Below are 12,319 nucleotides of genomic sequence, written 5' to 3'. Positions count from 1 at the left end.
CAAGTTGGAAAACTCAATCAGCCATTTCTTAAAGCTCTCTCTCTCACTCTTCAACTCTCCCGGTTGGACTCGTACTTAAAAACTCTGCCGGTTGGATTCACCTATACAAAAATCCGATTTTCATTTGTTTGTTAGTGAGTAGCCTGTCCTACAAAACCCTTACCTAGGCGAATAGCCAACATTAAAAAAGGACAACGTTGGGGATCTTAGCGTAGGCCTATCTGCGTATGGCAGCGAAAGGGAGTGGAGTGTGGAGAGATGTTTAAAATGACAGTGTTGGGGAAAGATGTTGTGACGGCACTGTTTCATGACTACGCAAACACATCTTCGTCATGGAAAAATGGGTTGTTGTCGAACAATTTTTTTTTTGTCTTCTGACGAAATTAGCCTACACTCAATGCTTGAGATTTACAATTTTTTTCCTGGGAGAGGCTTTTTTTCCTCGAACAGACGCTGGCAAAAGGCGCTTCACGGAACACTATCGGCGCATGGTATAGCCTATCATATTATGCTCAAGCCTGAGCTCAACAATGCTTCAGGTTTTTTTTCTCTCTCGAATGGAACAAAAAGCGCTGCGGGGAACATTGGTATCGGCGCATGGGATCGGCACTGGTATCGGTTCATGGTATCGGCAACTGTTTGACAAGTACGAGTATATTAGTGGAGTATCGGGGCCGATGCCGATGCCAGTATCGGTATCAGTGCATGCTTAATTATTATTATATGCTGTGTCCGAAATCACTCACTCATTCACTACTCCCTACTCACTATCTAGGGATTTAAAGGATTATACAGTGAGCTCATTGGTAAAATGAAAAAACACTTTCAGACACTACTCAGCTGCGCTGTTATTTATGTCATTACTGTCACACAATTTAAACATGCCAGAACCCACCCAGGCTGGTGGGTTTTCAAAATAATAAATACATGCATGTATTTCTGTGATAAATACATATTATACTGAGCGTATTTCCCACATTAATAAATACAAAGTACTTTGTGTCTGCTGCATCTTTCAGTTCTTTTAAATCAAGGCTGAATGCTTTCTTCTTTGCTGCTGCCTTTTATTAAATCAAATTTGAGGCTTTTGATTAATTCCCCACTCTGCACTGTAACTTTTATTCTTGTATTTTATCCGTCTTATTCCATTTTAGCTTTTTTTCTATTCTCTTACTATTTTTAATTGTACTTGAATGTCTGTTTATAATGTATTTCTTCCTCCGTCCATTCACCCCAACACACGACAATATATTACTACCATTTTCACACCACAACTTATAATTTTGTCTTGTGCCTGTTGTCATAAGGAAAAACAAACAACTGCTATACTCCATCTAAAATATTTAACGCTACTTTTCACGATGCATTGCGGGATACTATGAGTCCACTATATAGGGTGTAATAATTCTTACTATACATTCAGACAGCACTACAAAAGCTAAAACGGAATAAGATATATAAAATACAAGAATAAAAAAAGTTATAGTGCAGAATAAGGAATTAATAAAAAGCCTTCCCAAAAGGCTCCCACAAGCATCAGAGATATGGATTCGAGACAAATGCATCAAGAGGCTCGACAAAGGCTCCCTGAGGTTTGGGAAATATTCCCAAACTCATCTGCAAGTATTCGCTGCTTAGTTTGCCAACGAACACATTGCCACCAAATGACAATGCACGCATTGAAATTTTTTGCGACATTTTCACCACTCATGAGGCAAACACACACACAAACACACACCAAAAAACAACTCCTGAAGTTTGGAGAACATCCACCATGCATCGCAGGACTGGTAGCTATGCTACCAACTTTTCATTGCCAAGTATTCGCAAACTCATCGGGATCTGTAGTGTGACCAAGGCCTTACAGTGTGTTCACTATCATTTCCAGGTGTGCCAATAATAGTGGAAGATGTGTTTTTATTGAAAATAATTATTTCTTGAGGGATTTGTTTTTCTCTGAATAAATTTATTTCAAATAAAGGTTGGATTTTTCTCATTTTTTCAATGTGAGATGAAGCAACTTCACCAAAAGGTGGATTTTTTTTCTAATCTTGGGGGGTGGGGGGTGGGGCACTGTGCCCCACATAATCATGGAGGGCACTGTGCGTAATTTATACGCGCACACACACAATTTCACTTGTGTAAGGAGTAGGAAGGCAGACAGCTGTGGAGCTGTTTGCAGTACAGTGCTGGGGGAGGTCATCAGTTGACAATTTTTCCATTTTGGAATTAAGATAAATTTTCTGTAGGTTTGTGTGGTATGGCCAAAAAGAAATATCACATCATAAAAAACAATATTCTATAATTTACCATGATATTGATATTACATAGTCATATCACCCAGTCTTGACCCAAGACATGAAAACACTGCTCACCTGCCTGCACAATTCCCGTGTCAAAGATTTAGTCAACTCACAAACCACAGAGATCCAAACTACATGAAACTTATGGTAGTGTTTAAAAAAACAAGTTTTATAAATTTGGCTAAACCTTACACACCCACCAAAAAAATAATTCCAGGACAAGCTCTCCTAGCTGAGCGTGCCTGCAGGTGGATTACTGACTTTCTGTCTGACAGGAAGTAGCACGTGAAACTGGGGAAACATGCCTGATTCCTGAACCATCAGCACCAGATCCCCCCCAAGGCTGCATCCTTTCTCCTCTACTCTTCTCCCTGTACACTAACAGCTGCACCTCCAGTCATCAGGAGTCTGTTTACAGGTGGGAGATTGACCAGCTGGTGTCCTGGGGCAGGCAGAACAACTTGGAGCTCAATGCTCAAAAGACATTGGAAATGATTGTAGACTTCAAGAGGAGCTCTGCCACTCCCTCCCCACCACCCTGTTTGACTCCCTAGTAGTAACTTCTGTGGAGTATTTCCGCTTCCTGGGCATTATAATCACCCAGGACCTCAAGTGGGAGATGAACACCTGCTCTCTCACCAAGAAAGCACAACAGAGAATGTTCTTCCTGCAGCAGTTGAAGTAGTTTGATCTGCCAAAGACAATGATGGTGCACTTTTACACCGCCATCATTGAGTTCATCCTTACCTCCTCCATTACCGTCTGGTACGCTGCTGCTGCCATTACCAGGGATAAGGGCAGACTGCAGCACATCATTCGTTCTGCTGAGAGAACGATTGGCAGCAACCTTCCATCTCTTCAGGACCTGTACGAATCCAGGAGAGCAGAAAGGATTGTGGCCAACCCCTCTTACCCTGGACACAAACTTTTTGAAATCACTCCCCTCTGGTAGGAGGCTGTGGTCCATTAGAACCAAAACCTCATGCCATAAGGCCAGCTTTTTTCCCCACTGCAGCTGGCCTCATCAATAAAGTCAGAGACCCCCACTCATTCTAACCTCACACTTTCAATCTGTGACATTAATGCAATTTGTCTCTGAACTGCGATTTTGCACATTGTCATGTCATACATTATTCTGTGAACTTTACTGCAAATTCCAGCACACACTGTACAGCTTGGCTATTTATTTAACCCACTGCACATATTCTCTTCCTCTCACACATCCATATCATGACTCTTCCTCATGTGACCCATTTTTACACATTCCAGGACATACTGTACAGCTTGGACTTCAAAACAACCCATGCACATACCCCTTAAATATGCCCACTTTCCAAATTTGTATAGAGCCTTTTTTATTATTATTATTATTATTATTCTACGTATATAGCTACTTTTGTCTTTGCTGAATTCTATCTTAAGCATCAATCACCAAAGCAAATTCCTTGAATGTGAGAACGGACTTGGCAATAAACTCAGTTCTGATTCTGATAATTATCTGGTGCGCACTAGATAATTTCATTGTTTCTGTCATTTTATAACGTAAGTCTGCTTATATTTACCTACATGAATCCCAAACAACAACCTACTGCTTATTCATAAACGGTACCATTAATTAACAACTTATGCGACGCACTTTATTTCTTCACAGGACCCTGAGTTCCAGGTTTAGTCCCAACTCAGTGGTGATGTTAGCCCAGCTAGCTCGTCCGTCCTTGCTGTTACTTAGCTAATTAGCCGTTAGCTCCGGTCGGGTGACTTAAAAGTCTAACGCGTATCACACTTCATTTACAGCGTACCTCATAAGCGTTCTTCTGTTTCCTTTTGAATCCTCCAGCCCCACTTTTACTATTACAGTTCCAGGCGTGATGAGAGCTGGACCTCTGAAGGAGAAGAGCTAAATTTCGTCTTTGAATGTGAAACCCACACCATACCGGGACCAAGAGCGGCGCCATGATGGAGAGACTGTGGTGGTCACGTGATCACGCACAAGCCACTACAAAGTTTGGCACACCGGTTACCTCTGTTGGTACACTGTTAAAAAAAACAAACAAACTTTGAGCTTACGCTAAGAAAATAGAAATTTAAATTAGTATTAAAATATACTAATAAATTCTGTATTCCAAAGTAGACATGTCAGGTCTTGGTTAACTCACGGTTCTAAGAACCTCGAAATACGGTAGGGCTCTACGGTAACAACTCGGCGCTTCAGCGTAAAAGTTAGGGGAGAGCGGGGTAACGTGAGACTTTTTTTTTTTTTACATTTGCTCCCATCTAGCCGAGCTAAAATGATATCAGTAAAATTTACACATTTCCTATTAATTCAGGATGCTTCCTAGCTATGGAAATTATCTGAATGTCTTCAGGACAAACGGCAATGAAAATATGATTTTTTTAAAAAAAAAGTGTTCTTGTGTCTCACTTTACCCCAGCTCAGGGGTAAACTTAAGGCCTCTGCATGCTCTTGCGACAAGGCTTTCGCAGATAGCTTTTCACAGACAGTTGTAATTTATCGTTGAGTGGGGAGTATAGGCGTGCGCGATGTTATTCACCGGCACAACGCAAGGGGGCGCGAAGTCGCTAGGAGTAGTTGGTGGGTGTGGTTAGTGGAGTGTTTATCCTCCGGTTACTTATAATGACTAGAACTTTTTTTTATAATGACTAGAACTGGAGTCGTATAGATGTACGTACTTCCTCACTTCCTCGATCAACCGCTCTTCGTGCTGCTCCATCTTCGCTCGTGTTTTTAAAAATGCTGGTCATGAAAACAAACCAAACCGGGAAAGTAGGGAAGCGGAAGTGCGTGTACAGCGGATGTAGAGTGGACCAATCAGAGCCCTCTTGTCTGCGGCGCTGTCTGTGAGGCTTCTGCGGTGGTCACAATTTTTGGGAGGTGCGCGCAGAGCATCTGTGAAGGTGGGGGGGCTACGCAGACACTGTCTGCGACGCTATCTGCAAGGGCTGGGTTGTCAGCATAAATTGGCCTTTAGACAGACCAGAGAAATCAAGGGGGTAAAGTGAGCCAGTTGGGGGTAAGCTGATTCACTTACATTTTCCACTTTAAAACTACCATAACAACACATGTTGTAACAATTAGAATCCTGACAGCTAGATTGACAACCACACATTCCAAAACTAATGTCGGACTAGTATCAGAATCATGGGGATTGGTCAATTAAGCACATTTTTTTAAACACTTGAAAGTAACCCGAAGTACTAAAAAATAAATCAAATACAACATAATATAATTCAAAATGTTTTAATTAACATTCACAGTGTGGGAGTCAGAACACAGGACCTTTAGAGCCAGCTAGTGTCTGGGGGTCAGAGCAAAGGACAATCAGAACCAGCTAGTGCACAATCTGGGGGTCAGAACATGGACCCATAATCAGAACCAGCTAGTACACAGTCTGGGGCTCAGAACATAGGACCATCAGAACCAGCTAGAACAGCCTGGGACTCAGGACACAGGCTAGACTAGGGATGGCGAAAACTAAAAAAAATCTTGACCGACCACCGAGCCTCATTAGCCGGTTAAAGTCGGTTAACCTAGGAGTTTAAACAGGGATGCAAACGGCGCGCCTTTTGGCAGATGCCGCCTTTTTCACGGCTGAATCGTGCAGATCCGATTTTTTTTTTTTTGGGGGGGGGGCGTTGGAGTGTCTGAATAATTTCATCAGAGTAAGTTCTGTATTAAAATTACTAAATTACTAAATAAGCAAATGCCATTACAGTCCATGAAACATAGGAAGTATGAGAAGAAAACAGTAAACAGTAAATCAGAAAGCTGCGCACGTTTGCGCGGAAGCTGCGCAAACGTGCGCAGCTTTCTGATTTACTGTTTTCTTCTCATACATGTTTCATGGACTGTAACGGCATTTGCTTATTTAGTAATTTTAATACAGAATTTACTCTGATAAAATTATTCAGACACTCCAACGCCCCCCCTAAAAAAAAAAAACGGATCTGCACGATTCAGCCATGAAAAAGGCGGCATCCGCCAAAAGGCGTGCCGTTTGCATCCCTGTTTAAAATTCTAGAATTGGAATTATTCGAATCTATTCTAAATCTAACCGCGAGCATCTGCACATTCAGTCCCAGTCACTGCCCTCCACTCACATTACCTTTTCTACAGCGCGAAACATTTAGTCCAGGGGTGTCCAAACTGATCCATAAAGGGCCATGCAGCAGCACACCTGACTTGGCTCATTCAATCAACTGAACCGTCTTCACACAGTCAAATACTTGCAGTCACACCCACCCTTGATTAAAGGGTGGGTGTGTCAGTTGATTGAATAAGCCAAATCAGGTGTGCTGCTGCATGGCTGGAATGAAAACCTGCAGCCACACGGCCCTTTATGGATCAGTTTGGACACCCCTGATTTAGTCAAACGTGGCACTGATGTTGAGGGGTTTGTATTGGAGCGGAGGACAAATGGCTCCAGCTTAGAGACAGTTTCAGTTGGCCATGATGGCGTTGAAAATAAAGTGCTAGAAGAAGTACATAACATTCAGTGATGGGAATAACGGCGTTAAAATAAAGGCTGTTATAATGCCGGGTAATCTAATTAATTAGCTACAATCGTTATAACGCCATTACCAATATCAACACGCCATTACTGCATGGTATTGAAGTTGCTCTGAAGCCGTCACCGACTTGGCTCACAGACATAAAAGCTGCGTTTGTCACTCCCCCTCCAGACACCGCTGTCATTTCATTCTCTCCCCTTCCCTCCAAAAGTCGGCATCTGCGCCTTTAGTTTGTGTGGAGAGCAAGGGCGGCTGGTGCATAAGGGCGATTGGGCGACGCACTCCCAAAACGAAAAAAAAAAGGTTTTTTTTCTTTTTTTAAAACAAACTTTCACCAGCGCTGCTCGAGGCTGTTTTAATCTGTCTCTGGGTATCATTGTCCAATCAGGGTGGTCTTGCTTCTAGAGTACCGCCCCTTTTGGGGCGATTTCAGTCACGCTGAAAATCGCACAAGAGTTCACTGATAGAGTCCCATGTTAATATATTTTTTTCTCCTGACTGACACTTCAATGCAATCTCTATGGGTTCCGGGGGGGCTTGCACTAACGTGCTTACATCACTGCGCAGTGCAGCAAAGTTGCGTTCGATCCCATAGACATATAAACATAGACGCCGCCTTCTGCGTAGAATCATACGTCATCCTCGCCACCATATTGGATGTGGCAAAGTGGAGATTCTTCAACCGTCTCTGGTATAGCGTCTAGACAGTAGCCGAGAATAAAGATGCCTCATTCATGTGCTGCGTTTAACTGTACCAACAGGTTTACCGTCTGCAGAGTTCCCTATGTGTGGGTGGAGCACAGAGGACGGCAGGCCAGAATAAAGTTCAATCACTTCGTTTATTATTGCTCTTTTCAGACGCAAACACCACTCTCTCAGCCATGCACACAGGCACACACACAAGACGTCTGGCTGGGGAGAGAGCCCTTCCGCTCTCGCTCTCCCTCCTCATATAGGGCGCGGTCACTGGGAAGACACACAAACACAGGTTAATTGCTCTCAGGTGAAGTGATTCTGCCACTTACCTTCCCTGACTCCACCATCCTGTCACAGACCGGCGCTTGACCACGCCCCCGCTGCCACATACCCCCACCGCCCGACTCAGGCCGGGCGCCTGTCCGGCCTGCAGCCGACTCCCCCCCCCCCCCCCCCTTGACGGGAGAGGAAGTCCGCCACGACCATCTGCGCCCCCGGCCTGTGGACCACCTTGAAGTTGAAGGGTTGGAGTGCCAGATACCAACGGGTGATCCGCGCGTTGGCATCCTTCGTGCGGTGGAGCCACTGGAGGGGCGCGTGGTCCAAACAGAGGGTGAAAGGGCGCCCCAGCAGGTAGTAATGGAGGGCGAGGACTGCCCACTTGATCGCCAGGCACTCTTTTTCAATCGTGCTGTAGCGCCCCTCACGCACTGACAGCTTCCGACTGATGTAAAGAACCGGGCGGTCCTCCCCCTCCACCTGCTGGGACAAAACGGCCCCCAGCCCTCTGTCCGATGCATCCGTCTGTAACGTAAAAGGGAGAGAGAAGTCAGGGGAGTGTAAAAGTGGCCCCCCACACAGTGCAGCCTTTACCTCAGAGAAAGCCCGCTGACACTGCTCCGTCCACTGGACTGGATCTGGCGCCCCCTTTTTAGTGAGGTCAGTCAGCGGGCTGGTGACGTCCGAATAATTAGGTATAAACCTACGATAGTAGCCAGCCAGCCCCAGGAACTGTCTCACCCCCTTTTTGGTCTTGGGCCTCGGGCAGGCCGCAATCGCTGCTGTCTTATTAATTTGGGGACACACCTGCCCGTTGCCCAAGTGGAACCCCAGATACCGTACTTCCACCCGCCCAATCGCACACTTCTTTGGGTTGGCAGTGAGTCCCGCCCGCCTCAGCGACCTAAAGACGGCCCTCAGGTGTTGCAGGTGCCGCTGCCAGTCATTACTATAAATGATAATATCGTCTAAATACGCGGCCGCATAGGTGGCGTGGGGCCGGAGGACCCTGTCCATCAGCCGCTGAAACGTAGCGGGCGCCCCAAACAGCCCAAACGGAAGTGTGACGAACTGCTGTAAGCCGAACGGTGTGGAAAAGACCATTTTCTCCCGGGATAATGGAGTCAAGGGGATCTGCCAATATCCCTTCGTCAAATCCAGTGTCGAATAAAAGCGAGCCGTGCCTAGTCGATCGAGCAGCTCATCAATACGAGGCATTGGGTACGCATCGAATTTAGACACCGCGTTGACTTTTCTATAGTCCACACAGAACCGGACCGAGCCGTCGGCCTTGGGAACCAAGACCACCGGGCTGCTCCAGTCACTGTGGGACTCCTCAACGATGCCCATTTCGAGCATGGCCTGAAGTTCTTCCCGAACCACCTCTTTTTTGTGTTCGGGTAGCCTGTAAGGGCGGCTACGCACTGCCACCCCCGGGGGCGTCTCTATGTGGTGTTCTATGAGGTTAGTGCGACCGGGCAGGGGCAAGAACACATCCGAAAACTCGGCCTGCAACTGGGTGACCTCCGTGAGTTGGGTCGGGGAGAGGTGGTCTCCACAGGGGACCGGAGAGGTACGTGCTGCCAATGTCCCTTTTTGAACCTCCGGCCCCAGCTCCGCCTTCTCCGGAACTACCGACACCAACGCCACAGGGACCTCCTCCAGAGTTTCAGCAGATTGAGGTGGTAGATCTGTAGCGCCCCACCCCTGTCTGTTCGCCTCACCTCATAGTCGACGTCCCCGACTCGCCGTGTGACCGCAAAGGGCCCTTGCCACTTGGCGATCAATGTGGAGCTCGACGTGGGCAACAGTACGAGTACTTTATCTCCCGGTGTGAACTCTCTAAGGCGCGTACCCTTGTTGTACAGGCGGGCTTGCCGTTCCTGGGCCTGCCGCAAATTCTCCTGAGTTAGGTGGGTGAGCGTGTGGAGTTTTTTGCGCGCAGGTCCATAACGTACTGAATTTCGTTCTTACTTTGTGAAGGTCCCTCCTCCCAATTTTCCCGCAGCACGTCCAGGATGCCGCGCGGCTTACGCCCATATAATAATTCGAACGGGGAGAACCCTGTGGAGGCTTGGGGGACCTCTCGCACTGAGAACAGCAAGGGTTCGAGCCACTTATCCTAATTACGTGCGTCCTCACTTACGAATTTCTTAATAATATTTTTGAGGGTGCGGTTGAACCGTTCCACTAAACCGTCCGTTTGTGGGTGATATACGCTGGTGCGGATCGGCTTAATCCCCAGTAACCCATACAGTTCGCGCAGTGTTCGTGACATAAACCTAGTGCCTTGGTCAGTCAGAATCTCTTTCGGGATTCCAACTCGGGAGATGACGCGGAAGAATGCCTCTGCAATACTGCGTGCTGAGATATTGCGCAGAGGCACTGCTTCCAGGTATCGTGTTGCATAGTCCACCAGAACTAATATAAAGCGGTACGCTCGTGCTGACCGATCTAATGGCCCGACGAGATCCATCCCAATTCTCTCAAACGGGGTCTCGATTAACGGTAGAGGGCGCAAAGGCGCTTTTGGAATGGCTGCTGGATTTACTAACTGGCATTCGCGGCATGCCGTACACCACCTACGGACATTGCCGCGAATCCCCGGCCAATAGAATCGGGCCATTATTCGGGCTAGTGTTTTATCCTGCCCTAAGTGTCCAGCCATGGGATTAAAGTGAGCCGCCTGGAATACCAATTCCCGGCGGCTCTTTGGAATCAAAAGCTGCGTGACTCGCTCTTTAGTTTGAGTGTCCTGCGTCACTTGGTATAATCTATCCTTCATAATCGCGAAGTAGGGGAAGGACGGGGTGGCGTTCGGCGGGAGCGTTTGACCATCGATTACTCTCACTTGGTCAAACGCATGCTGCAGAGTCTCGTCTCGCGACTGCTCTAATGGGAAATCCGCGAGGGATTCCCCAAGAGAGAGAGGAGGAGCCGGCGGCTCCTCACTCTAACGCGAAGATGACGTAGACGGCTCTGTGACAGCTGCTCCCGCCAAAGCGACACCGGGACCTCCCCCTGTCAACTGGCAGGACCCACTCTCTACTAGGCGCGTCATTAAACCCCGAAATCCCGGCCAATCAGTCCCCAAAATTAAAGAGTGGGTAAGGCGAGGATTAACCGCCGCCTTCACTATAAATTTTCCCCTCTGAAAATAATGTGGACCGACACCAAAGGGTAGCAGTGAACATCCCCGTGCACACACAACACCTTCACCCCTTGTGCTCCCCCCAATGCCTCGTTTTGAACCAGGCTTTGGCGAATTGAGGTCTGATTACAACCAGAATCCACCAACGCCTGATATGTAGCCCCTTGGATACTCACCGGTATGCGATACGCTCCGGCCCGATTGAGGGCGGCCTCTGGCGCGTCGAGGATCCAAACCACCGCGCCCACTTCCATTGCTGTGCACTGCTGTTGAAGGTGGCCCGGTTCCCCGCAGTGCCAGCAAACTGGCCCGGGCTTTCCCTCTGCACCGGTGACCTGGGGCTCACTCACCTGAGGTGGGGGAGAGACAGACACAGAAGGGAGAAACGGGAGGGCACCGCGGGTGCGGCGGGCTGGCTGGGGTGGTGCCGGCCCCCGCCTCCGCGGTGGGGGAATGGGGCGAGGACGGGACACAGGAGGAGGGGGAGAGAGAGAGAGAGAGAGAGAGAGAAGAGGAGAGAAGAGATGATGTCATCTGCTGTCCTGCCGCCGGGACAGCCGCCAGATGATCCTCCGCCAGCTCGACTGCCTGATGCAGCGACGCCGGGCGGTGGCACTGGACCCACTCCGCGGTTCCTGCTGGTAGGCGGGCGATGAACTGTTCCAGTACCACCTGGTCGATGATTCCCTCGGCGCCGCGATCGTCGGGCCTCAGCCACCGCCAGCAGGCGTCCCGGAGCTGCTGGCCGAACGCGAACGGCCGGCCGACTTCCTCCAATTGCAGCGCGCGGAAGCGCTGGCGCTGTTGTTCCGGTGTGCACCCCACGCGCTGGAGGACGGCCCAGCGGAGGTCCGCGTACGCCAGCCGGCAGTCGGCGGGGAGCTGTAGCGCGGCCAGCTGTGCCTCTCCCGTGAGCAGGGGGAGGAGGCGCACCGCGCGCTGCTCCATCGGCCACCCTGAGGCTTCGGCGACCTGTTCAAACAACGTGAGGAACGCCTCGGGGTCGTCCTGCGGGCCCATCTTGGTGACAGTGAGGGGAGACGGGCCCGCGGCCGGAGCGCTGGTGGGCCCCGCCGACGCGAGGAGATGCCGAAACGCCTTGTGATCTTCCTGCTGGGCCAGCACCAGGGCTTCGAAGCACCGCTCTTGTTCCTTTCGGAGTGTGACGAGCGCCTGGTGCTGGCTTTGCTGAGCCGTGGCGAGGGCGTGGACCAGGTCAGCGAACGGGGAGGATTCCATGGGGCTGCTGGGTTGGTGCTCCACTTTCCCGGGTTTCGGCACCACTGTAGAGTTCCCTATATGTGGGTGGAGCACAGAGGACGGCAGGCCAGAATAAAGTTCAATCACTTCGTTTATTATT

At 48.8% G+C, this 12,319-nt stretch overlaps 1 protein-coding gene across 2 annotated transcripts in view; it reads right to left on the bottom strand.

Moving 5' to 3' along the window:
• abcb7 (ATP-binding cassette, sub-family B (MDR/TAP), member 7) overlaps nucleotides 1–4,510 on the bottom strand; it is a 172,016-nt gene extending 167,506 nt beyond the window's left edge. Inside the window, exons 1-2 of one of the 2 annotated variants that reach the window (XM_060927517.1) lie at nucleotides 4,460–4,510; nucleotides 4,103–4,337 (exon numbers count right to left, since the gene is read on the bottom strand). In XM_060927517.1, coding sequence (XP_060783500.1) covers nucleotides 4,103–4,258 — 156 coding nt within the window. In that variant the 5' untranslated portion in view covers nucleotides 4,259–4,337; nucleotides 4,460–4,510. The remainder of the gene's footprint in view (nucleotides 1–4,102; nucleotides 4,338–4,459) is intronic. The other variant, XM_060927518.1, reaches the window with a different exon arrangement.
• Between the last annotated feature and the right edge of the window lie 7,809 nt (nucleotides 4,511–12,319).

Source organism: Neoarius graeffei, chromosome 8 (assembly GCF_027579695.1).
Source record: "Neoarius graeffei isolate fNeoGra1 chromosome 8, fNeoGra1.pri, whole genome shotgun sequence".
Taxonomy (NCBI): Eukaryota; Metazoa; Chordata; class Actinopteri; order Siluriformes; family Ariidae; genus Neoarius; species Neoarius graeffei.
The sequence above is the reverse complement of the archived record's forward strand: the minus strand, read 5'-3'. Positions and strand labels throughout refer to the sequence as shown.